This window comes from Syngnathus typhle, linkage group LG12, assembly GCF_033458585.1.
Source record: "Syngnathus typhle isolate RoL2023-S1 ecotype Sweden linkage group LG12, RoL_Styp_1.0, whole genome shotgun sequence".
NCBI classification, from domain to species: Eukaryota; Metazoa; Chordata; class Actinopteri; order Syngnathiformes; family Syngnathidae; genus Syngnathus; species Syngnathus typhle.
Genome location: NC_083749.1, coordinates 12,673,837 through 12,696,585, shown reverse-complemented (window position 1 = coordinate 12,696,585; position 22,749 = coordinate 12,673,837). Strand labels below are relative to the sequence as shown.

The following is a 22,749-nucleotide window of genomic DNA, read 5'->3' as shown; positions in this document are numbered from 1 at the left end:
TATTCTGCCTCACTTGTGGTCTGTCCGTTGGTGCGTTTCTCTTAACATTTATTCACTCTGTCTGTAAAAACCTAACAGTTACTCACAGCTACAATCTGGGAGAGTTTGTGTGGATTGACACTGACCTTGGTAGCAGTTGCAAGGAAGTTCCCTTGCTTGAATTTCCCTCCAGTCTGGAGCTAAAAGAGAAGACCTTTACTTTGAGAGCAGTCATTGGCTTTGAACCAGGACTGACCCAGGATTCTCTCGGGCATTATGTGGCATACTGCAGGAGGACTGCATATGCCTGGGAGATCTATAATGACCTGGGAAGTGGAGTGAAAGCAGCATCAGTAAATACTAAGATCTTCCCACATGCTGTGTTCTACACAGTGCAGTGATGCATTGTTTGAATTGTTGGGAAAAAATGTTGATAATGTTCCCTTTGACAAAGAAAGTTATTTTTTCACGTTTTCAAGTTTCTTTTTATGGCTGTTATCAACTTCACATACATGTATTAATTGTTGCATTAATTAATGTTTTGGAGGGAGCAGACATAGACTCATCAGGGTATTTAGATTGCGGTGAACCTTTTGCACGTCAGATGTAATTGAAAAAAATGATCACATAGGCTTATTGAAAACAAGGAAATTAATCAATGAGCACGATACAAACATAATTACAGAAATATCCTCGTACTAAAAGCCATTCCCCGCAGTGAAAGTTTTCTGTAAGATAAAAAGAAAAGAAAAAAAGGCTAAGAACATATTTACCTTGTATTCGTCCTGCATCAGGAGCATTCCAGGAGCTTGAAATTCGCGACAAAATACAGTGACGTGGGGCTGGGTGACGTCTTCGCTATGAATTAAATGTGTAATATCTGCAAAACCGTAGCAGCCGGCACAATCGGTACAATTTTTGCAGCACAAACCAGCACAAACGAAACACAAACGAACGAACGGCACTATTTTGGGTCGTTTGGAAGTAAACAAGGGGGCGTGGCTACCAGACGTCATCGCTATAAAATAAATGTGTAATATCTCCGAAACGGAAGCAGCACAAACGGAAATTTTTGCTGCACAAACGAAGCACAAACGAACGGTACCATTTTGGGTCCATTTGGAGACAGGTGGGGGGCTGGGTGACGTCATCGCTATAAAATAAATGTCTAATATCTCCGAAACGGAAGCAGCACAAACGAAACTTTTTGCTGCACAAACCAGCACTAACGAAGCACAAACGAACGGTACCATTTTGGGTCCATTCTGAGCAGATGGGGGGCTGGGTGAACTCTGGATGACCTATAAAAGAATCGTTCATAACTAAAAAACCATCGCAGCACAAACGAAAATTTTTGCTGCACAAACCTGCACAAACGAAGCACAAACGAACGGTACCATTTTGGGTCCATTTGGAGACAGGTGGGGGGCTGGGTGACGTCATCGCTATAAAATAAATGTCTAATATCTCCGAAACGGAAGTAGCACAAACGAAAATTTTTGCTGCACAAACCTGCACAAACGAACGGTACCATTTTGGGTCCATTTGGAGACAGGTGGGGGGCTGGGTGACGTCATCGCTATAAAATAAATGTCTAATATCTCCAAAACGGAAGTAGCACAAACGAAAATTTTTGCTGCACAAACCAGCACTAACGAAGCACAAACGAACGGTACCATTTTGGGTCCATTCTGAGCAGATGGGGGGCTGGGTGAACTCTGGATGACCTATAAAAGAATCGTTCATAACTAAAAAAACCATAGCAGCACAAACGAACATTTTTGCTGCACAAACCAGCACAAACGAAGCACAAACGAAACAGACTATTTTGCTTAAATTTTGCGGGGAGTGGGGGGCCAAGTTCACGCAGGTTCCAAAAAGACGAGGAAATTTGCTCCCCTTTAGGCTTCAAGTCATTCGTTTGGAAGCACTTTGGATTCCAAAGAAAAGATGGCTCAACCGACAAGACACGTGCAGTTTGTAAATCCTGCCATCCGGTGATCAAATATTCAGGGAGCACAAATCTCGCCGCACATTTAAAGAAAAAACACGACATCAAAGTTCAGTGTTAAAATAAGCACTTTGTATACTGCAATACTCTTGTAATTTCCTAAATAAAGAGTTTGCAGTACCTTGTTGATTTTGCGTATGAATTGTTATAAATCAGGATATTGTTCTATATTTTTTATGAAAAAAAAAATCGATCGGAGAGCACTATCGCGATATATCGTGAATGAATCGCAGCAGGCTTTAAGATATCGGCAAATATCGTATCGTAGTTCTTTGTATCGATATGATATCGTATCGTGGGAAAACCCGCGATTTACACCCCTAATTCATTTACATATTTGTGCAGTCAAATGGGGAATAGTCTGCTGTTTTTTTACCCACTGGGAGCATTTCTCAAGTCACAAGCACATCTGTACACTGCATCTAACAGACTGAGGACTAATGAGCTGTGTTCGCCGGACCCCTACGTGAAGCCCCGCCCCTCTGTAATGTTATGATGTTGAAATTGGTTGTTGCTTGGTTGTTAAAATCTGGATGATGTTTTATTTTACTTTTCATTTATTTATTTCATTTATTTTTCAGTTCCCCCCCTGAGGGATTGCCACCTTATTGTGGTCAGGGGGCATACGTGCCTCAGTGACCCTAAGAGCTATACCAGCAGACGCTTTAGTCTTCAGGTGGGACACCCAAGCTGGACAGGTCTTAGAGGCCTGACAGAGTGCAATCCACTTCTCCAGGTTGAAATCTGGACACACAGCTAACAACTGCTGTGAAGAAAACACTTAACAGTGTTAAAAATGTTTAAAAAAAAAAAGAACATGCCCCCTTCACATTTCTGATTTCCCTCTCTTATACCCTCTTATGCCAGCTCAGTGGCCTAGTGGTAGAGTGTCCGCCCTGAGACTGGAAGGTTGTGGGTTCAAACCCCGGCCGGGTCATACCAAAGACTATGAAAATGGGACCCATTGCCTCCCTGCTTGGCACTCAGCATTAAGGGTTGGAATTGGGAGGTTAGATCACCAACTGATTCCCGAGCGCGGCACCGCTGCTGCTCACTGCTCCCCTCTCCCCCAGGGGATGGATTAAAATCACACGGGGATAGGTTAAATGCAGAGGACAAATTTCACCACACCCGATGTGACGATCATTGGGACTTTAACTTTAACTTTTTTATGCGCATTCTAAGAACCGGCCCTGATCACTCACTGAGTGATTCGCATTTCCAGTTCACCGCGAGAACGGATCAGTGAGGGAACGAATCCTGGCTTTCCCATTCGCGAACGAGTCAATGAGTGAACTGCCTTCCTGTGCATCAATGGATCAGTCAGTGGACGTGTTGCGTTTCCTGGCGTGAACTATGTAAGCCAGAATATAGATTTACATTTTACTTATAGTAGGTTTTAAATAACGTGTATGCATATATATGCCTAAATATTGTTATCCAATATATCGACTGCAGTTTCACATTAGATTGCTGGTTTGAGATGTACTTTAATTATTATTATTATTTTATTTTAATAAACATTTAAGTTATAACTTGTCTGGTGTTTTATTCCTTGTTTTTATATTTTATATTCAGAAACAAAACCTCAAAGGGTACTTAAAAGGGTTCGTAACTTATGCATCCTGGGCATCTCTACCCACAATAACACAACCAGCAGGAATAAAATGTATCAGGAGCAAATTCTCTATATGTCACAGCAGTAAAGGTCAATTTATGACAAAATTTATTATGACTTAGTATCTTGTACAGGGGCCGGTATGCACCTGGTTGTTTTCAACAATCCGCCTTTGTTTCATAGAAGAAGGCGACGAGGAAGAAGCCGAAGACATGTATACTAGACACTTTGTACAGTAGGTGGCGGTATGTGCCTGAGCCTCATTATGAATTTTGCATATTGCTGGAAGAAGAAGACATTGTCGCCATTCGGCAGAGCAACACGAAGATGGCGACGTTTGCGGCTAACTTGTCAACCTTTGGTGGATTCGCTTTTGAGAACTGTAAAAGGTAAGCAACGTTAGCTGTGAATTGACATGTCATAATACATAACAACAGACTATAAAAACAGTTAATCCTTTTTATACCTGTTCCCTATATTTCCTCGACGATGATCTAGTTTTAGACAGGATGAGTCAGCCTTTTCATGTACGTTGTGTGCATGTTAAATATGGCCAAACCAGCAATAAAATGTGAAATTGCAGTAAACAGAATAAATGTAATGTTGGGGGGAACATAAACCTCTCTTCATGTGCAGGCAAAAGACTGTCAGTCTGCCACAAGCTTCATTTGTTCATACGCTTGCAAGTTGCCTCCAGTTTTTGGATGGGCGCAACATTAGCTGTTAGCTTAGAGAAAGCGAACAGCACGAAAGGAGTACTCTTTCGGTGAGATGTCTCTTTCTTTCTTGGCGAATCTACGTTAACAGACTGAACTGGCCTGTATAGTTCTCGTTTTGTCATTGAATTGTTCACTCCTGGAGGTTCAACACATTCACTAACTTATCCATTGAGTCTTGGGAAAGGCAGGTAAATCACTGACTCGTTCGCAAGCGGGAAAGTCTGGCCGTTGAGTCGTTCACTCAGACTCATTCGTGAACGAGAGGTTTTGTCATAGCGCATTGGTTGCACTCAATTGAATTGCAAAAATAACCAATGACTTAAGGAAGTTATCCGTTCACAAACCGCACTATTCACCAGTGTAAGAGCGTGAGTGCTGGCCGGAGCACATTTACTGCACATGTGGGGCGGGGTTTGAGGGAGACTTATTTAACTTTAGCGTTTATTTAGGAGAGTAGTGATTATACTGCAAAAAATATATTTACATGCTTGTATATCATTATTTTAATTTGCTGTTTTTTATTTTTTTGTATTTTAGAAATGCATCCTTTCATTGTGTTCATTTAATTTCTAGAAGGATTAGCTATATCTTTCTTGATCAGTGAAAAACATTTGAGCACCACTCCAGCATACAGTATGTTGTGCTTTTATAACTTTATATAATATAACTTCATGAGTAAATATTTTATGATATGACCTTTCACTTGCTTACACAAAGCAAAACAACTTGACTTGCTTTTTTGGTAAAGTGCTTTGACTTGCTTCTTCTATCCAAATGTATCATAAGTGGAAAAAATATTTTTAAGACATATATTTTTTATTTTATTTTGTAGAAATGGCTTCCTGGCATTAAAAGCGAATGAAGTTGGCTGTTATTTGCCTGCTGCTCGTAAAACTGGAACTACTATCTGCGGTGTGGTGTTCAAGGTAAGTGGATAAATGACTAAGAACAGGCACGCACACTTGCACGTGTGCTTTTGGTGCTATGTATTTAGAGATGCACCGATCCGACTTTTTCAGTTTTGATGCCGATGCCGTGGCTTTGTGTATCGGTTGATACCCGATACCGAGCCGATATTATGGTTGACTTAACAAGCTATGTACGTACCTCTACATGTGGAACAGAAAAGACTAAAGGCAATGGCATCAGGCATGACTACACAGTTCTTTGCTCTAAATGCTCATTTAAGCAGCAATGAGAAGTAGGGGTGTAACGATACATCGATACACATCGATTAATCGATATAATGCTCTACGATTTATTGCCATCGATGCTAAACGTAAACATCGATTTATATCGCCGTGTTTGACCTCGGACATTATACGCGACTTTATTTTGAAATCCAGTTCATTGTTGCTTGCTTCCTCTTTCCGGGAGCAGGGAGCAGTGCGCGGCGTTGCTGCACGTGAAAGTGGAGTCGACAACTAGTACGCGGCTCCTGGGCTGGTGCTATGGCTAGTGTCCAAAAAGACGAGGAAATTTCAGGGCTCGAAGCTTATTTTTTGCCCAAGTTGCCCTCGGGCAAGTTGGAGAAAATTTTACTTGCCCGAAACAAAATTTTAATTGCCCGAATTTTTTTGGAGTGGATTTTTACTTGCCCGACACATTTTTGCAATAAAAAAGACAACACTATAAGTTTTGCCTTCATATGTTTTTATTCCATCATATTGTGCCTGCAGCCTGTTTTAATACAGTGAAGAACTTTTGATGCAATTAAACCACACTAGTCTACTGTAGTACCAAAATTCAACCGGAAACAAGCTCTGCTGGTGCGCAGGCGCAGAAGAGCCAGGGACGGGTGAGGGAGCATGCATTTAATTACGAAGCGCTTTGCCGTTATCAATGTATTGCAGACTTACACGAGAAACTAACCGCTCCCTAGAAAACAAAATGTCGGACCAGAAGCGGCAGAAGTTGCGAGAAATTATGCACAAAATCGTCTTTTTACAGCTTGAAAACATGGTATTATGGCAGGGCAAGTGAGGAAAAATCCTACTTGCCCGTCTGCCATCGCTACTTGCCCCGGGCAATCGGGCAATCGTTAGTTTCGAGCCCTGAATTTGCTCCCCTTTAGGCTTCAAGTCATTCGTTTGGAAGCACTTTGGATTCCAAAGAAAAGATGGCTCAACCGACAAGACACGTGCAGTTTGTAAATCCTGCCATCCGGTGATCAAATATTCAGGGAGCACAAATCTCACCGCACATTTAAAGAAAAAACACGACATCAAAGTTCAGTGTTAAAATAAGCACTTTGTATACTGCAATACTCTTGTAATTTCCTAAATAAAGAGTTTGCAGTACCTTGTTGATTTTGCGTATGAATTGTTATAAATCATGATATTGTTCCATATTTTTTATTAAAAAAAAAAATATATCGATCGTAGAGCACTATATCGCGATATATCGTGAATGAATCGCAGCAGGCTTTAAGATATCGGCAAATATCGTATCGTAGTTCTTTGTATCGATATTATATCGTATCGTGACAAAACCCGCGATTTACACCCCTAATGAGAAGTGCTCCCTGAAAACAAGCTCTGCTTAGTCGAACACAAAAAAAAACCATTCAGAATTATTTCTAAATACTGAAAGTGCAGATTGGAATTAAAAATAAAATATAGCATCGGGACAAGAGAATAAACAAGTGACTTGGTCAAATACAATAATCAAGCAATGTAAACATGTCTCTACATAGTGCAATCGCACCATTCATGGCCTGGTGCTCTGAAACTTGTGCAGTCTCACCCCCTCATTAATGCTCACTTAAGCAGCAATGACAAATTCTTTGTCGAGAAGACATACACTTTGTTGAGCGGAATATTCCACTTATCAAGCATTGCCTTAATGGCAGTCGAAATTGTGTCACCGATGTGTGCTCCGGGGAAGTTTTTAGCTTGCAGCACGGCACTGCTAGGGGTGTGATTCCTGTCTAATCAGTCCACAGTTAAACTCAACATAGACATGGGGCACACCTCCGAGCTCCAGATATCAGCAGGGCTCGAAGCTTATTTTTTGCCCAAGTTGCCCTCGGGCAAGTTGGAGAAAATTTTACTTGCCCGAAACAGAATTTTACTTGCCCGAATTTTTTTGGAGTGGATTTTTACTTGCCCGACACATTTTTGCAATAAAAAAGACAACACTATAAGTTTTGCCTTCATATGTTTTTATTCCATCATATTGTGCCTGCAGCCTGTTTTAATACAGTGTAGAACTTTTGATGCAATTAAACCACACTAGTCTACTGTAGTACCAAAATTCAACCGGAAACAAGCTCTGCTGGTGCGCAGGCGCAGAAGAGCCAGGGACGGGTGAGGGAGCATGCATTTAATTACGAAGCGCTTTGCCGTTATCAATGTATTGCAGACTTACACGAGAAACTAACCGCTCCCTAGAAAACAAAATGTCGGACCAGAAGCGGCAGAAGTTGCGAGAAATTATGCACAAAATCGTCTTTTTACAGCTTGAAAACATGGTATTATGGCAGGGCAAGTTTGGGCAAGTGAGGAAAAATTCTACTTGCCCGTCTGCCATCGCTACTTGCCCCGGGCAATCGGGCAATCGTTAGTTTCGAGCCCTGATCAGTTGTGAAGCTCATGGCATCTACATCTCTTAATTCTTGTGACAAGTGTTCGCACACTTTCTCATACATTTCTGACAGTGCGGTCTCAGAAAAATACTTGCGCGATGGCAAATTGTACCGTGGCTCAAGTAAACGTCGGAAGCCCTCGTTTTCAACAACACTCATCGATTGTCCATCCAAAACCATGCACTTTGTCAGTAATTCTCATAGCTTTTGCGCTATTGCCTGGGAATTTCTCCCGTCTTTGCAGTGCATGTGCTACCGTTAACTGCTGTGTAGGTCCACCTCCCGCTCCCTTTGATCTGCTCAACTGCTGGAACTCCTGGTGCTCCGTTGCGTGGTGTTTCTGGAGATGCTTAACTAAATTGGTAGTACTATAACTGGCAGTACTACCACCACCCCTGGCAACATTAGCTTTGCAGACATTACAAACTGGCGTCGAGCTAGTTGGCGTGTTCAGTTTAAAGTACCTCCACACAGCTGACTCTTTCGTTCCCTCCATGTTTGCGTTTGTTTAGAAAACTCTCGTGGCATGCGGCACACGTGCTGCTGACGTATGACGTAGCCCGCGTCCCAATAAATTAAGGAAAGGATCGGCTCACAGATTGGCTGCATTTTCCGATATCCGATCCAGATATCGGATCGGTGCATCTCTATATGTATTGGTGACCTCCAAGAATGCAATGACCTACGATTGAAGTTTGTGCATATTGAAGCACGCCCTCTTCGGTGCGACAGAGAAACCTGGCCAGAAATGTGCCCAGTACTAGCGACAGAGAAAACTCATGTCGCTAGTGCTGGGCACGAATGAGCCCTAATTTGTTCACTTGTTTGATTTGGCATGGCATATTAACGGATTTATAATTTACGGATTTGAATGAGATTGTGACTTCACCGAAACTGCTGTCCAATAATGCGCAGAGCCGCCGCAGACTACAATTTTATTGCACCCTCCCCAGTCACCTTATGAAGATAGGCAGTTCAGAAAATAGATGATTAATAATAATTAAATACGGGAAATGTAATTAATTAGTCTAATTCATCACATTTCAATCATGTTTGATAAAGGTCCCCGAAAGAAGAATTTGCATTGTAGGACATTACAGAATTGTAGTGCATGACTACAGTTGGGTACATTTCACCTTTGAACTGGTTCTGTTAGATTCTCGCTCTCAATCACACCTATGGACAATTATTTTTCTCCAAAAACATGCATGAAATCACTAAACTTTGTACACTCATCAACCATGGTAAAAATTCAGAATATTTTGAAGTCTTCACAAACGATGAAACAAAGTGGCTCTCTTGCACCACCTGGAGTGGAAAAATAAAAAATAATCCTGGTCCGTAGGCCGACAAAAATTGGTTGAGACGTGTAGCACCCCAAGACGTATAACAAAGTTATCTGCCGCCATCATCTAAATTGAACAGGAAAAGAGTTATGAATTTTTGAATGTCCAATGTTCTTCCATTTTTGCAGATTTACAGGGTCATACTTTTACACACTTGTTTTAGAAGATTCATCTGATTGGCCCTTACACTCTTCCTAGCAAATCATAAGAAGATCTGCTTAATTCGCTCGAAAAAAATACAATAAATAAAACCTTATCTGAGTGGCCTAAACACTCTTCCTAGCAAATCATAAGTAAAGTTGCTTAACCCTCTAGGGAAAAAAAAAGAATACATTTATTTTCTGTTGCGCTACAACTTGGGTGAAAAAGTTCGTATTTGCCTTCAAGCCTGGACTCTTTTCAAATGTGTAAAATTTGGAGAAGACATTGTGTTTGCTTAAAAAAAAAAGAGCAGATTTTGATGGTCTAAACCAGGGGCCCCCAAACTTTTTCCAATGAGGGCTGCATAACTTTCCCCTTCTCTGATGGGGGGCCGGGGTCAGTTTCTAACAGAAAAAGTGTGACAATCACAGGTGTCCCTAAATGTAATAATTTAGTGTTTTCCAGAAAACATGCTGACAGCTCAGCGCACCACACATATCCAAATATTAATAACCCTTTCTGAGATCAAATAGCCCTCTCTGGGTTCTTCACAGAATAAAATAACGCAGAAAATATATAGGCCAAATAACACTATTTATGAACTCGATAAAGAATCAAATAACCCTCAGTGGGTTCTTAACAGAAAAAGTTATGCTGTGCCGTGCACAATCCTAGGTAAAAGTTCAACTTCGCTTGAGACCCCATTCTTCCATCTCCCGGCTCATGCGTCCTATTAAACCCTGAGACGCGCCCACTAGGGATGCACCGAAATAAAAATTCTTGGCCGAAACCGAAAACCAAAAATGAGGAAACCAAGGCCGAAAACCGAAACACCGAAAGAAATGATTGTCAATTAGAACGGCAGCATTTATGGATTTATATTATATATCATATTATATTAATATTATCTTTATAATATTAATATTATTATCTTATATTATTTATATTTATTTATATATTTATATTTTATTTATATAGCATTTATTTTCAGCATTGCATGTTTTGCAAATCGCTATCCGTGGGTCTTTCTCTGAGATAGTGAAATCAGTCCACACCGCAGACATGCTGGCTCTTATCCCGTTTTCCCGCGTGCTGGCTGCGCTGTTTGCTCACGTCATCACAAGTTTCGGCCGTGTTGTTTCGGTGATTTAGGTCTTTCGGCCAAAAACCGAAAATGCACTTTTGGGTCATTTTCGGCCGAAAGTTTTCGGTGGCCGAATTTTCGGTGCATCCCTAGCGCCCACCATACTTGGGGCCCCGTCAGTCGTGACGGTGGCAACCTTTGCCCAGTCCAGATCCAACTGTTGCATGGTTTTACATACTTTGTTGAAAATATCCTCCCCAGTCGTAGTGCCTTTCAAGCTTTGTAGGGATGCCAGCTCCTCGCACATCTCAAAGTTTGCGGTAACTCCACGAATAAAAATAAGAAGCTCTGCGGTGTCAAGTCAACTTTATTTGTATAGCCCTAAATCACAAGCAGTCTCAAAGGGCTTCACATAGACAAACAATTGACAATTATTCTCAAAGCATCCCCTGATCTTAAACTCCCAAAAGGGCAAGGAAAAACTAAAAAAAAAAAAACTACCAGGGGAAAAACGAGAAACCTTGAGAAGGGACCACAGATGGAAGGATCCCCCTTTCAGGATCCCCCTTTCAGAACTTTAATGTCGGCGCAGGTTGTATTCCTTGAATACCGCCACCATCTCTTGACAGACGAGACAAGCAGTCTTTGAATTGAACAAAAAAAAAAAAGTGTGTCCACTGCGGGTTAAATACCCTGCATTTGGAATCAACTTTTCTCTCACCCAACCTTTTTGCCATTATTCCGTTCTTTCACGTTCTATGACTGGGTTATGGGTGGCCATAAAGGTAAAAACGTGCTGGGGCAAAGTGAGGTCGTAGTAGCATTTTTTTTCTCAGTCTCTGGTATTGTTTAGCATTTTTTTCCCGTCTCTGGTATTGTTAAGCATTTTTTTCCGTCTCTGGTATTGGTCAGGGGACCGGGTCTAATGCGGAGGGGGGCCGTATACGGTCCGCGGGCCAGTAGACCACTGGTCTAAACATTCAGGAAAACATGAAATTTGGTGTATACATTGTAGTGTTTAGACCTACTTTCCTATGCGGACTGATACATCTCAGCGCAGCCTATGTTGTCATGTGCATATGGCTATGTATTACACTTGTTTGGCCGTTCATTAGAAATAAGTTATCAAATTTTATCGGGTCCAATTTCTATTGATCAAGTGCCTATCATGCTATATATTGTAAATGAAACCACTCCAAGTTGACCTCTTGGAATTACACAAAAAATGAATGTAAATCCCTGTTTATGCTACATACATATCCCCTGACCCCCACCACCACCAATGATGGATTAACAGAACTGAAAACCTTTGTCATTCACTTTTAAGGATGGCGTTATCCTTGGAGCTGATACTCGAGCCACTGAGGGCATGGTAGTGGCAGACAAGAACTGTTCCAAGATACACTACATCTCACCTAATATTTAGTAAGTGATTGGGTTTATACTTTATTGCTTTAACCCCTCACCATTCCTGTTTTGTGTGTTTGCACTTGTCTGATTTAAGTTCTCGCTGAGCCTGCAGATATGATTACAGTGATCCCTCGTTTATCACAGGGGATGCGTTCCAAAACCAACCTCCAAATTCCTCCTTGGTAGGCCAATTGAGCACTCCAAATTGTCTCTTAAGTGTGAGTGCGGATGGTTGTTCGTCTTTGTGCCCTGCGATTGGCTGGCAAAAAGTTCAGGGTGTCCCCCTGCCTGATGGCTGCTGGGATAGGCTCCAGCACGCCCGCGACCCCCATGGTGACAAGCGGTATAGAAGATGGATGGATGGATGAAATGACATGTAGTGTTTCCAGTTGCCCGCTAAGGGGCATGTGTGTAATGCAAGTAAATTAGAAGTGTTTTTTCTTGTCGAGCATGAAAAGTGTCCACCTTCAGAAATACCACATTATGCTAACCTGGGGGACATCATGCATAACAAAACCAAAGTGAATCACGGTTGCGCATGAATCTCCTGTTGCATTGGGGTCCAGTACACAATATTAAAGCGTTTAAACCCTCCACAATACAAAACCTTTCCCATTCCCTTAACCGCTGTTCTGTGCATGTATTGTACCTTTACAGTAAATAAAAAAACAGACGCGTGATATTGTCATGTGTCTCGACTCCTTCTGCACCGGTTGGTGCGTCTGTTGGCTGTTGTCAGAGGCACATCATGCGCTGAAATGTCGTTCTCACTTATAAACCCACGAAGTAACGCATTCGCAAAAGGTGACGCGCAATGTAGCAAGGGAATAGTGTATATCTTAAAATGTTATTTTTCAAATTCTCAGGGAGCTCAGTTTTTTTTTAAATGGTGTATCACATGGCCGGGCAAGTAGCCACAAGGTGACTCAATTATATCTGCGGGCTCATTGAGCAGTTAAATCAGTCATACTTAAACACACAGAGCAGGAATGGTAAGGGCTTAAGAGACTGTATGTTGAGTGTCAACATTTGAATCATTGCAATAATGGGTGCGTTTATGCAGAATTAATGACCCATCTTTGTTTTCTTGTGGGCAGTCAGCTAACTAAAAATGCCACAATAGCTAAGTTCACAGTGCAGGTCTTAATGCTGGTGGAGAAAATGAGATGACGTCCATCACAACATAATTATTAAGAAAGTACATTCCTTTCGTATTTTGCATACATTCATTTTTTGCATAAGTAGCCAGAAAGCTCTATTTTTGTTTTGTTCTTCTCCAAAACATTTTCCCCAATGGATTGTGGTTTGTCCAGGTACTCATTGGCAAACTTTAGTCATTCCTTTTATATGCTTGCCTCAGGAATGGTGTCTGACGCCATGACACCCTGTTTGGTTCAGTATGCTACATATAGTATATGTTGAAAACATGATCCCAGACTTTTTCAGGTTGGCCTTCAGGTCTTTGGATGTTTGACGTGGTGTTTTTTTCAAGCATTCCCACCAAACTTCAATCATCAACTTTTTTCTTCTCTACACGTCCAGGCAGGTTCTTGACAATTCCCTGCTTGTCAAACGTCTTGATCACATTATGCACTGTTGAAAAAGGATACCCAGGACTTTGAAGATTAGGATTTCCGTTGCTGTCATTGGTTAACGCAAATGTTTGGCAAGCTGCACCATTGCCCAAATATTAAGTAATAAATTGTCCCTCTCATCCAGAGCACATCACAGTGGAGTGATCCCAGGTTGATACTGTGATGAACTCCAAAGAGGGATTCACATATCAATCTGACTCTTACAGGCTAGTGATCAGCCTCCTAGCACACAAAAACAGAAACATGATATTACCAGTGCAATTGACGGGTTTGTCGTGCAGAACATGACATTCAACGTTGTGGGGGGAGTAGGGGTAGAGAGCTGTAGCTGACTTCAATTAAATTAGATAACAGGCTTTTTTTGAATGCTCCCGTGGTGAATGGTATGGTTGAAAAGTTGGACAACTGAAAGTTGACCAAGGTTTTTTTGAGTTGACTACAGCTCTTCTTATCTGATCTTATACCACATATGAAAGTGACGGATTAAAAATAAAAAACAAACATGAAATTGAACCATTCGGACAAAATCTGTTACAGGTCACGTATGGGCAAAATAATCGGAATTGAGCTGCAGTGTGAACGTAGCCTAGGTCACAGTGACATCTAAATATGAGTGGCTTATTTTTTTGTCTTTTGTATTTCATCGTCTATTGCATGTCATAGTCGACAAACTGCATTGATGTCAAACTTGAACACAACCTGAAGTTATTTTGACCAATTTCATGCATCCAACAGGGGAAATGCATTTTGGTTTTATGGGGCCTTTAATGAACATTTTTTCCCCCCTTTACGGTCACATCGGAAATGAAACGTCATGCTGTTGTCTAATGTTTCTTATGCAGTTGTTGTGGAGCAGGAACAGCTGCAGACACAGAAATGACCACTCAGATAATTTCCTCCAATCTGGAGCTACACGCCCTCTCCACAGGCCGACTGCCACGTGTGGCCACCGCTAACCGCATGTTCAAGCAAATGCTTTTCAGGTATCTGGCATGAGCTTTATCATTACAGTAATCCCTCGTTTATCGCGGATAATTGGTTCCAAGACCATCCGCGATAGGTGAAAACCCGCGATGTACAGAAAATATATTGTTACAATATTCATACAAGACTTTTATGAATTTTTATGGTTAATCACTTTTTTATATTTTTTAAGACTTTTGTAGACATTTTAAAGTCAAACTGATTTTCATAAACATTCTTTATTTAAATAAATAAAATAAATAAGAATAAATATATTGCTACAATATCCGCACAAGACTTTTACGAACAGTTATTTTAGTTTTATACACTACTGTTTTTCTAAACCTTTTTTGTGTTTTTTAAACACTTTCAAATTGACTTTCAAAAACATTCTTATTATTTATTTAAATAAATACAAATAAACAATAGTAAATATATTATTACAATATCCACACAAGGCCTTTATGAACCTTTTTGAAGCGTAAACGTGTCTGGCTCCTCTCTGCTCTTGCGTGCTGACGCGGCCCAGCGCGAGGGCATTATTACATTGCTCAGAGGCACGCCCCGCCCTATTAGTGCTCATTACCGGCCGCTGTCCGAAATCCTGGACGGCAGTGCTTTTTTCCTTGCTTGCTATGCACTTCTGCTTCAATGACGCACAACGCGAGCTCGCTGACCGGCTCATCAGCTCTGCCGGCATTCCAGCCCTCCTTGTTTCCTTTAAACTTTCCCCAAATAAAGAGCCCGTGTTGTTTTTGGTTGTCGTTCTGCTGACACAAAGTGATGGAGCAGGGGATAGATTGAGATAAAACCAATCAACATGTTCCCATTGGTCTCCTACCGGCCAATAGTGTGTTAAAGTTAAATTCCCAATGATCGTCACACACACATCTGGGTGTGGTAAAAATTGTCCTCTGCATTTAGAAAATATTTTTAAAGTCCTGATGTACTTTCCAAAATTTAAGTGGACCTCAGTGCGCAGGGAGCTGAATTTGGTCCGATCGTGCAACTGCAGTGCGCCGGGCGCTCACTGTCGCATTGCTTCAAGAGCGTCTTTGTGTTTTAGGATGGCTTTACTGCTCCCACTTGCTTTCTTTGGAAGCATGATTAGGGGTTAATACAGTCCTTCTCAAATAGTGGGGCCACTTTTTGAATGCTACTTCAGTCAATCAGCAAGCACTGTAAGCATCATATAAAGGCAGCGTACCAAATTGCTCAGTGGAAGAAAAAAACACCATTGTAGAAGAGCTGATACTACCCGCATCCGTGGATATGGTCATGGTCCGTCATGCTTCCTCATTTTGAGCACAAATTGTTTTATTCATTTTTGTTTTGTCGGTTAAAATGTTTCATATATTGTGCTCCTGACTTAATGTTGCTCATTACTTTAAATTGAATATTTATTGTTATTTAATTTAATACTATGTATGTTTATTTTATTGTATTTTTTACAGCATAAAATGGCAGTTGGTCAAGAATGTTTATAGTTTAAATAATTTAAATTTATTTTTAATTTCAGGCAAAGTGATGCACATTGAATCTGTTCTGTTATAGAATAAAAACAATGTTATTCATAGTTATTCTTTATTGTAAGTTGATCTTTTTTATTTATATTTTGTTTTTCTTTAATGTTAATAACATGGAGGGGGCGTGAAATGTTTATTTCTCCCTGGGGAGGGCCGGAAATACAATAACAACGAACGGAGTCAGTCGGCATCCGGGCCGCGCGGTCGGGTTTTCTCGGGTCCTCTCGGTTCATCTCGTGAGGTTAGACCTCCGAATGTTTTTTTGACAACCGAAGCAAAAAAATCGCGAATTTTCCGTTCGAATTCCGATTTGTTCAAGAACTGGGATATTCGAAAACCGAGGTTTGACAGTATTTATTTTCATAAAAATCCACCATGCACCGAGGCCGCAATGGTGAACAGCGAAGTAGCGAGGGATTACTGTATACAGTATACCAAACTCTCGTTAGAATCAAATACGGATGTTTTTGATCTTTCTTTTCAATTCAGATATCAGGGCTACATTGGTGCATCTCTGGTTCTTGGTGGAGTGGACTGTAACGGTCCTCATCTTTACAGCATCTACCCTCATGGCTCTACAGACAAGCTTCCATATGTCACCATGGGTCAGTTTCAACAACCACAGAAACATGAATATGTCCCCTTGTATAAATGCTGTTACTATTTCACTTGCCAATGAATTGTTAAAATGTGTGAAAGGCAGATATATTTAAGGAACTATGACCTACATTGATCCCTGAAAGTGGGGCAGAAATTTGCAATTGTTCGGTATCGGGTGAAAATTAGATTTTAACATTTTTGACTCATTCACCCCATGGATGGTTATATTTGTCAACAATTGTTTTTCTAACAGGTAAGCATAGTTGAGGGTCTCACCCAGTTTGTGTGATTGAGTGACATGATTAGGGGTATCACAAACGATTCTTTTTACAATCTATTATCCCATCCATTCCTTCTATTATTTAAGTACTTGCTGCCCAAAACAACAGCAGCCAGTGGTGAACGCTTAATTCACACTGACTGCGGAATGGATGTGTTGCTGTGTCTGTACGGAAGAACGTACGACTGCAATGCACATCCACTGCGGTGCGTTTGTGGTGCGTGTGCGGACAGCTGAACCGGCGAGATTACGGGAGTTCACGTGATAACTGTATAAAGAGAGCAAGCTGCTACCGCTTGAGCTGCGTTCTTGTTTGGCTTGAGATGTCCCCAAAATCCACACTGCCTGGGCTGTAGACTCCCAATTCTGCATTGTCAATATTGACAATAGGTTTATGAATCTGTCATTGAAAACAATTTGCCAAAGTGACATTTTCTTACGAGATGAGCCATCAGTAGCAGGTTTTATGGTTTTGTTGTAAGCAATAAGTGTTATACATAACGATATTCTTTTTTGCCTGGCAGGCAGCACACCTAAGCTTGTGGTAGAATTCTATCCCCTTATTCCAAAATGGTTCAACCACTAGTGTACCACTCAGAACATGGACCATAGAAAGTGAAAGTGTGTTGCATCAGGAGATAAAGAATATGAGAGCCAAGCAGGTGAAAAGCGAAAGCTATAGCACCATTCTCAAGCAGGTTGATGATTTGGCCACGGTGTCTCGTCATTTTGAAGTTTGGGGTCCACAGGACTGTTGCCCACCTACCTGGTCCCAAGAAGAAAATGGATGACAAATTGAGGAGATGGATAATATGAATAGTAACCAGTAACAACCACAGAAAAAGATGCATGTGAATTCAAAGGGCAATCAGTGTCAGAATGCAATATCCATTGTTGATTGGGCCAAAGCAATGGAGGACACCACTGTTGAAAGCAAACCCAGAAAAATGTGAGACTGGAATTTGCCATAGTGTATATTGTCAAACGGCAAAGCTTTTTAGAGAATGTCCTGAAGACAGATGAGACAAAACTGAATTTTTTAGCAAGGCACATCTCTTATGGTGAAGGAGATATGTCAGGCTGAAAGTGGTACAGAAACGGTGTAGCACCTTTTGAGCTCATTGATGAAAAGGGCAGCAGTCAGAATATTGTATACGGGTTTTTGAATTTTTTTAAAAATATATTTTTTTACTGTCAAAGATCTGCTCCATATTTCCCCCCCCATTCGTCAATAATGGATTAAAAATTAGTGGACATCTGAATATTTACATCTTAAGTCAAATTCTGATTTATGTACACCCTTCAATGTTATACTTGCAGCCCTACTTTCAGATTAGGGGTCACTGTGGTTTTAATAAAGTGAGTCTGGGGCCCTGATTTTCATGTATAGGTTTCAATGTTTCTCAAACAGTATTGTAGTGCAATTTTAATGCTTTCTCTTGCCCTTCAACCACCCCCCTTTGGTTAACATCCTGGTTTTTTTTTTTACAAGGTTCTGGTTCCTTGGCTGCTATAGCAGTTTTCGAAGACAGATACAAACCTGATATGGAGGTAAGTCAAGCAATTGTTAATTACATCAAATAAAAAAGTACCTTAATTTTCGGACTATAAAATCGCTCCGGAGTAGGGGTGTAATGATTCATCGCTACACATCGATTAATCGATATAATGCTCTACGATTTATTGGCATCGATGCTGAACGTAAACATCGATTTATATCGCCGTGTTTGACCTCGGACATTAGACGCGACTTTATTTTGAAATCCAGTTCATTGTTGCTCGCTTCCTCTTTCCGGGAGCAGTGCGCGCGGCGTTGTTGTGTTGTGTTGTGTTCAGAGCAGGCACGTGAAAGGGGAGTCGACAACTAGTACGCGGCTCCTGGGCTGGTGCTATGGCTAGTGTCCAAAAAGACGAGGAAATTTGCTCCCCTTTAGGCTTCAAGTCATTCGTTTGGAAGCACTTTGGATTCACTTTGGATTTTCAAAATTCATAATTGACGACACATCGTTTGATACGATGGTGAAATCCTTGATGGTGTGTTGTTGTGAAATATTGTTTGTTTTTTAATCTCCATCGCAAACCGGATATCATACGAAGGCTGCCATTACAGATGCGCAGAACGGATGCGCAAGACACATCAGCTATATACTAAAGAGCGAGAGTTCAGTTCTCTACCTAAATGCGTATTACAGGTAATATTTTATTTCACAACACTTTGTCTTGGTCCTTTCTTCTCTGCTGTTCACTTCAAACACGCTCCATACGAACACAATGCTCTCGTATCAGACGCTTGCTCGATCACCTGCTCGTTTGCTGTCACAATGTACCCTACACAAATCCAGAATGTTTCTTCGCTATCGAGTTTGCTAGCGCATGCGCAGTAATACTGACCGGCAGAATAACATCCGGTTGTTCCCAAAGATGATCTTTTTTCTGAAATAATTTTACGTTTACGGACTTAAGTAGGAGTCAAAATTTGGGTGCAGGCTTTTTTCCAGCATCGACATGCCATTTTTTGGGTGCGTATTATACATGGGGGCGCATTATACATGGAAAAAAAACGGTATATCAGCAATAGTATTATCAAACCATCTGTGCACTCTAAATCATTAAATCCATCGATCAAATTCCTCATCCTTTGTCAACAACGCTGCGCGTGCGCCCTGACCTCAGCCTCGTCGTTATTCCACAGATCTAGTATATAAGTAGATTGTAGCGTTAACAAAGTACAAGGAAAGACGTGGGTTTGGTACACGGCTTTTTATTTAACAAAACAAACTTACAGGCGTGTGGCGGCGTGGACTTCCAGCCACGGAAGTGGAAGAGAGCTCCATAGAATAGGGCCGGGCGTGCGTAAAAGCCATGACCAAGCCCCATCCACCGTCCCCGGACAGCCACCCGGCCGAGCGCCGGCCCTCGACTTCCATCCACGGAGGTGAAAGAGAGCTCCCTAGAGTAGGACCAGGCGTGCGTAAAAGCCATGTCCGAGCCCCATCCACCGTCCTTGGACAGCCACCCGGCCGAGCGCCAGCCCCAGACTTCCATCCACGGAGGTGAAAGAGAGCTCTATACAATAGGACCGGCCGTGCGTAAAAGCCATAATAGTTTTTCAAACCTTCTGTGTCTTTCCAAATCCGTAAATCCTTCGAACTCTTCATCCGCAGTGTCACTTAGAAACAAAGCCGCTAATGATGCCGGTAGTACGTGGGGTCCTTCGTCATCCCGTGATCAATCTTTGTTCTTTATGTCAACAACCGCAGCGTCGCGCTGCTGACGTCACTTGAAATTCAAATTGCAGTAATCCCTTGCTTCATCGCGGTTCGTTTATCGCAGTTTCACATTTTTTTGGGGGGGTGGGGAATTTAAAAAAAAAAAACACTTATTATAAGTCGCCCACCCACCCAAACTATGAAAAAAACTGCGATTTATAGTCCGAAAATTACAGTTATCTACTTTTGTGTGGGTGTTATTGGTCAAATGCATTCATTATGTAGGAAAAGGATGCCAAGGCACTCGTGCGTGATGCCATCGCTGCAGGAATCTTCAATGATCTGGGTTCTGGCAGCAACATAGATCTGTGTGTGATCACCACTGATAAAGTGGATTACATCCGACCCCATGATGAGGCTAACAAGAAAGGTTCCAGGTCAGAACAGAATAAGTTTCGCTGTCATGTTTAAATGTTTGTGTGTTTTACAACATCAACATAGTGTGATGGTGTCATTTATAAAAAATACTGGGCAAACGCAAAAAAGCCAGATATGCACAAGTAATTCATCCCAAATTTTATGTGCATCTGAATAAAAACTCAAAAAATGTTGACTAGTGTAAATAATGAAGTTGAAAACTTGTTTTTCTCTGAAATGATACAACACCCTGAAATACCATTTTCTATTTTTACGTGAATGGAAATGTTTTTGTATTATGGATACAATTGGTTCATATGCTTACCCCCAATAGAACTGGTGACTACAAGTACAAAAGGGGAACAACAGGTGTCTTGACCAAACGGGTGACGCCACTGAACCTGGATGTGATGGAGGAAAGTGTGCAAACCATGGATACTTCGTAGAGTATTTACCCATTGTATTTTTTGAAATTAAATGCTGTGGCTTAGTTGTCATTAAATGCATCTTTTTCCTGCTGTAATGACTTGTTTGTTTTAAAATGATTGCAAGACATCATGGTTCAATCAATTCATCCATATTTTGTTTCAAGCGTCTCAATTTAAATGTTAATAAACAAAACATAAATGTATACATCTGGATCACAGTTAAAATATGTTTGTGTGGTTTCAATCAGTATGGACGATGTATTGTGGTTGAATGGATTTAATACAGGGCTGGTTGACAAACAACTAACCACAATTATGATAAAATTTCTAAAAAGGAAATTTTTTCATCTACGTAAACATACCAACATGCTCTCATGCCTATACTACACTTAAGAACACATCATTCTCAAAATAATATGGCAAGTAAGTGCCAGTCTCTTACATTTTCATTCTCGCTCATCACACCTTTGCTGCATTGCGCCTTTATACTTAAACCACATAGGTGTCACCCTTATCGATTATCATGTTTTGTCTGTTCGACTATAGCTATTTGAACTAGTCCTGGGCTAACATGGGACCTTGGGTACCATAATTCTTGCCATGGAGTGGAAATGTGTTTTGGTATGACAGAAATTCCTGAACCCTTGAAACCCATAGTATGACTTGAAAGAACGACCAGAAAGTAAATGAGTAACTAAGTAAAACAAAAATAAACTATAGCTAATATTAATAAAAAAACAATAAATTAAAATAAATGTGGTCCATCCTACATGTGTTTGCCCTTTTAGGGGCAGTGTGGGCACTAATTACAATATTACGTAATTACAAGATCATCTTTGAATGATCCAATGTTGTCCTAAATGACTGATGATGATAAGTAGAAGACAGAAGAAGAGGCTATGACTTCTAAGAAAAGGAAAGCTGCATTTAATTTCTGGAGTCCTACTGTAAATATGGATTTATCGCCGCCACAAGTGACTCTGACGTGCCAAGCAAGCCCACTCTGCATATGTGGCGACTGGTGTCAGGCTAGCTAACGAGGCAATGAAGCCTTCCAAAGTGCTTGGGCACATGGAGATGAAGCATCCTGTATTCAAATACAAACCTTAACCACTTGGGGTGTCATTGTCTCAGATTACGCTGGGTCGTTTCTGATAAACAAGCTCAGTGCTTCCATTAATTCAACGGAAAGGTGAGTTTTATTTTCATGTCGTTTATACTTGTTTTTATGCCAGTCGTATTGTTTTATTTCATCGTATTCATATATTTATTATAAATGTATTATTAATTTATAGAAATGTATGATTTATTTATATAAAGGCCGGTCCGCAAAAATATTTCCGACATGTAACCGGTCCATGGCGCAAAAAAGGTTGGGGACACTGCTATATAAGATGCACCGGACTATAAGCCGCAGGGTTCAAAATTTGAGAAAAAAAGTCACGGCTTGTAGTCCGTAATTTACGGTACTTTGAAGTAACAATGAATTCACTTTGCTATCCAGGCTCTACAATGACTACTATATTTTGCACTTCAAAATATTCCACAGGCCCATATAACGATATATAAATTATATATCAAATAACTATTACATATATAAGCAATAATATTATAAAACCTGTCACTCCAAATCATTAAATACATCGATCGTCCTCTATGTCAACAATGCCGGCCGGGTGCGCGCCGCTGTCGGCGCTTGCGCTTCAAAATATTCCACAGGCCCATATAACGATATGTAAATTATATATAAAATAATTATTATATATAAGAGGCGGCTCGGTGACGCACTGGTTACCACGTCCGCCTCACAGTTAGGAGGGTGCGGGTTCGATTCCAC

The 22,749-nt window shown here is 40.9% G+C and overlaps 1 protein-coding gene across 1 annotated transcript; it reads left to right on the top strand.

The window, feature by feature from the left end:
- Positions 1–3,841: 3,841 nt before the first annotated feature.
- psmb7 (proteasome 20S subunit beta 7) lies at positions 3,842–21,007 on the top strand. The gene is made up of 8 exons (XM_061293477.1): positions 3,842–3,997; positions 5,160–5,253; positions 11,812–11,909; positions 14,332–14,472; positions 16,468–16,583; positions 18,351–18,409; positions 20,353–20,504; positions 20,819–21,007. Exons 1-8 carry the CDS (start codon positions 3,936–3,938, stop codon positions 20,928–20,930), a joined length of 834 nt encoding a protein of 277 aa, XP_061149461.1. The 5' UTR covers positions 3,842–3,935; the 3' UTR covers positions 20,931–21,007.
- The last annotated feature ends 1,742 nt before the right edge of the window (positions 21,008–22,749 follow it).

Bases quoted from the DNA above. Each gene is read 5' to 3' on its own strand.
- psmb7 (XM_061293477.1), top strand. From the start codon at position 3,936: ATGGCGACGTTTGCGGCTAACTTGTCAACCTTTGGTGGATTCGCTTTT. The intron at 14,473-16,467 runs GTATCTGGCATG...TTTTCAATTCAG, and splicing joins TTCAAGCAAATGCTTTTCAG to ATATCAGGGCTACATTGGTG. The intron at 16,584-18,350 runs GTCAGTTTCAAC...TTTTTTTACAAG, and splicing joins GCTTCCATATGTCACCATGG to GTTCTGGTTCCTTGGCTGCT.